This window comes from Cicer arietinum, chromosome 6 (genome assembly GCF_000331145.2).
Source record: "Cicer arietinum cultivar CDC Frontier isolate Library 1 chromosome 6, Cicar.CDCFrontier_v2.0, whole genome shotgun sequence".
Lineage (NCBI taxonomy): Eukaryota > Viridiplantae > Streptophyta > Magnoliopsida > Fabales > Fabaceae > Cicer > Cicer arietinum.
Genome location: NC_021165.2, coordinates 15,356,143 through 15,359,264, shown reverse-complemented (window position 1 = coordinate 15,359,264; position 3,122 = coordinate 15,356,143). Strand labels below are relative to the sequence as shown.

Sequence of the window (3,122 nt, the reverse complement as noted above, 5' to 3'; positions counted from 1 at the left end):
TGCTGAAATTGATGGTAAGGGTCTGTGTTTACTTATTTTAATAATTTGTACCCTTCAATAATGGTATACCATAGTATAGTTTCCCATTCCTGACTTACTGTGAGTAATTTACCTTAGAAAGTTGTTCTCTTATTTTTGAGTAATATATTGAATATTATTTTATTTCAATTTGATTAGTTCCCATCAAGGTTCTTGCATTTTGGTCACTGTAATGTGAAGGTCTAACAATAGCTACAGAAAGTTACTGTGAAGTTGTAGACTTCAAAATATAATTATGTTCATTTAGTTTGTACTTAAGTGAAACATAATTTAAGTAATGGTGTCCTTTGGGGATTTTTACTAGTTTGGTTGTATTTGACATGTTAATACAGAGATGATGTTCATTAATGTTCTGATGTATAATCATCAGCTATACTTTTGTACAACTTTTTCCCATTTAGCACTTACTTAATGCCAGGTCTTGTTGCTCAGGTTATCCACTTGATAATATTATGCATTTTTCTGAAAAAGACTTGAGATTCGCCACTGATAATTATCATCCAAGCAAAAAGATAGGACGGGGAGGTTTTGGCACTGTTTACCAGGTATTCAGGTCACAGATTCTTGCATAAATTACAACACCATGGAATTAATATGCTTGTTGATCAGTTGAACTTATCAAAATGATTCTTCTGAGGTGCTTTATGCTAAAAGAGGGGTATTTCTAATTTTATGATAGGACCCATAGAGAGCAAGGCCCATACGGAGAGATGAGAGCTGAGCTGACAAGTTAGTTAGAGAGAGGGAGAGGAAATACACATGAGTGGGGGTATATGAGGTATGTGAGAAGAGAAAGGGAAGCCGTTAGTCTTTTGGGGAAGTTTTCGACTTAGAGCTTGGGCAGGGTGAAATCCAGATTCTCCATGAGGAGCATTGCTTTGGGGTTATATTGCATGAGAGATCCTCTTGTAATACACTTTGGTTATTTTCGTTCAATAATACAGTTTTTTTCTATTTCATCTTGATTCAGATTTCTATCGTTTTCTATTTCATTTATTTATTTCTCTGAAGTTGATTTAGGATTCTATTTGTTATGGAAGAGTCAATCTTAGACAAGTCAAGGTTATGAACTGTGCAATGGACGACTTTTTATGTTGTTTTGAGGGCTGTAAAAACCATTTCTGCAACTTTCGGGGAAGAAATGATAATTTTATTTCATGTTCATTTGAGATTATACAAGGATGAAATATACAGGCAGAGTTGGTTAGCAACATAACCAATCTGCTACAACTTAGGATACATAAGTAGAAATACAAAGGATAAGCAATAGAACAGTAAATAAATTAGAACTGAATCAGATTATTCAGATTTAATCTAATCTAAACTATTCTAAGTTCCCAACTAGCTTTTATGCCCTCTCATGTCGGTGAAGATATCCATCATGCCCAGTTTGCTTACAAGAAGTTTAAAGTTAGGTCAAAATAACCCCATTGGTGAGGATGTTGGCTAGCTGTTTAGTGGCTGGAACAAATGGAAGTGTAGAATACAAATAACTGTTATCTATCTTCCCTTTTGTTTAGTGTCTATCTATTTTCACAAGTTTGGTTTCAGTCATGCTGCAGTGAATTTTGAACAATACTTATAGCAGCATTATTATATATAGTACATTTATAGACAAAGTGCAATTCTTCAAGAGTACTTTTTATCCACATTATTTCACACATTCCTCGAGCCATAGCTCTTCCGCTTCTGCACTGCTCCTTTCAACCATGCTCTGTTTTTTACTCCACCATATGACCAAATTATCCCACACAAACATGTAGTATCCTGATGTTCATCTTTGGTCTGGGGCAGTCTAGCCCAACTGTCATATCTTAAGATTCAAGATACTGCCTGCAGGTGTTCGGACTGGGTAAATACAATGCCACTCTCCTTAAAAGGATACAAAATGTATTTTCTTTGAGAAACAACAATATCTGCTCTGGATCTTGAGATTTCCAACCCCAAAAAAATCTCATGGGATCAACATCTTTAGTTTCTATTCTACATAGAGCGGGTTCTCAAGGAAAACATCTATTGTGAGGACAATATTATCCACCATACATGTTCAATACGACCATCTTTTGTCCAGGTGAATGTGTACAATCATAGTGTGATCAATTTGACTCATGGCGAATTTTTCCAACAAAGCTTTTGATGATTACTCTTGGCAAATCTTCCAATTTTGTATGCCAAGGTTTTTGGCTGTGTTCAAACAATCTCACCATATTTCCTAGGCCTCCAATGGCAATGATATGCTCCTTTCACTTGGGTTGTTCCAGTTATATGCATATCCACGCACACTGCATTATAATACTTATATATTAATAGGCTATTTTATTTACAATGTTACATTTTTATCATGCTATGCTCTTTTTGATTGTTAAGCTACTACCCTTTGTTGAAATTTTACTAGGGAACCTTAAAAGATGGAAGACAAGTAGCAGTGAAGAACCTTTCAGTTGGATCAAAGCAGGGTGTTCGTGAATTTTTAACTGAAATTAAAACTATATCACACATTAAGCATCCAAACCTTGTTGAATTGGTTGGTTGCTGCGTTCAAGAATCTAATCGTACATTAGTTTATGAATATGTGGAAAATAACAGCCTTGATCGTGCATTACTAGGTAAACCTAACTCAATGGTGTGAATTATGGAATCACTAATTTAGATCCATATGTAGATCAAAGGATGAAAACCTAACTTTCTTTTTTTCCCCATATTCTTTTGTAGGAAAGAGAAGTACAAACCTCGAGCTAGACTGGGGAAAAAGATCTAACATTTGTAGAGGTACGGCTAGAGGTCTTGCATTTCTCCATGAAGAAGTTGTTCCACACATTGTGCACAGAGACATCAAGGCTAGCAACATATTACTTGACAGAGACTTCAATCCAAAAATAGGAGATTTTGGGTTGGCTAAGTTATTTCCAGATGACATCACTCATATTAGCACAAGAATTGCTGGAACCACGTAAGTTATATTTCAGATTCGTAGTTAATTTTTTATACTTTTTATTTTTCCATAGCTTTGGGAGATTTGTACTGATACCTAATTAGCTACTATCGGTATTCTGGACATAATTTTAGTATGATATTGTAGGGAA

At 35.0% G+C, this 3,122-nt stretch overlaps 1 protein-coding gene across 8 annotated transcripts in view; it reads left to right on the top strand.

The window, feature by feature from the left end:
• The window catches only part of LOC101500022 (cold-responsive protein kinase 1-like), a 6,159-nt gene that overhangs the window by 1,166 nt on the left and 1,871 nt on the right, over positions 1–3,122 (top strand). For 6 of the 8 annotated variants that reach the window (XM_073369892.1, XM_073369891.1, XM_073369890.1 and 3 more), the window contains exons 3-6: positions 6–14; positions 472–584; positions 2,435–2,645; positions 2,752–2,989. In XM_073369892.1, coding sequence (XP_073225993.1) covers positions 6–14; positions 472–584; positions 2,435–2,645; positions 2,752–2,989 — 571 coding nt within the window. Of the gene's footprint in view, positions 1–5; positions 15–457; positions 585–2,434; positions 2,646–2,751; positions 2,990–3,122 lie in introns of all 8 variants that reach the window. The other 2 variants (XM_073369893.1, XM_073369894.1) reach the window with 2 other exon arrangements.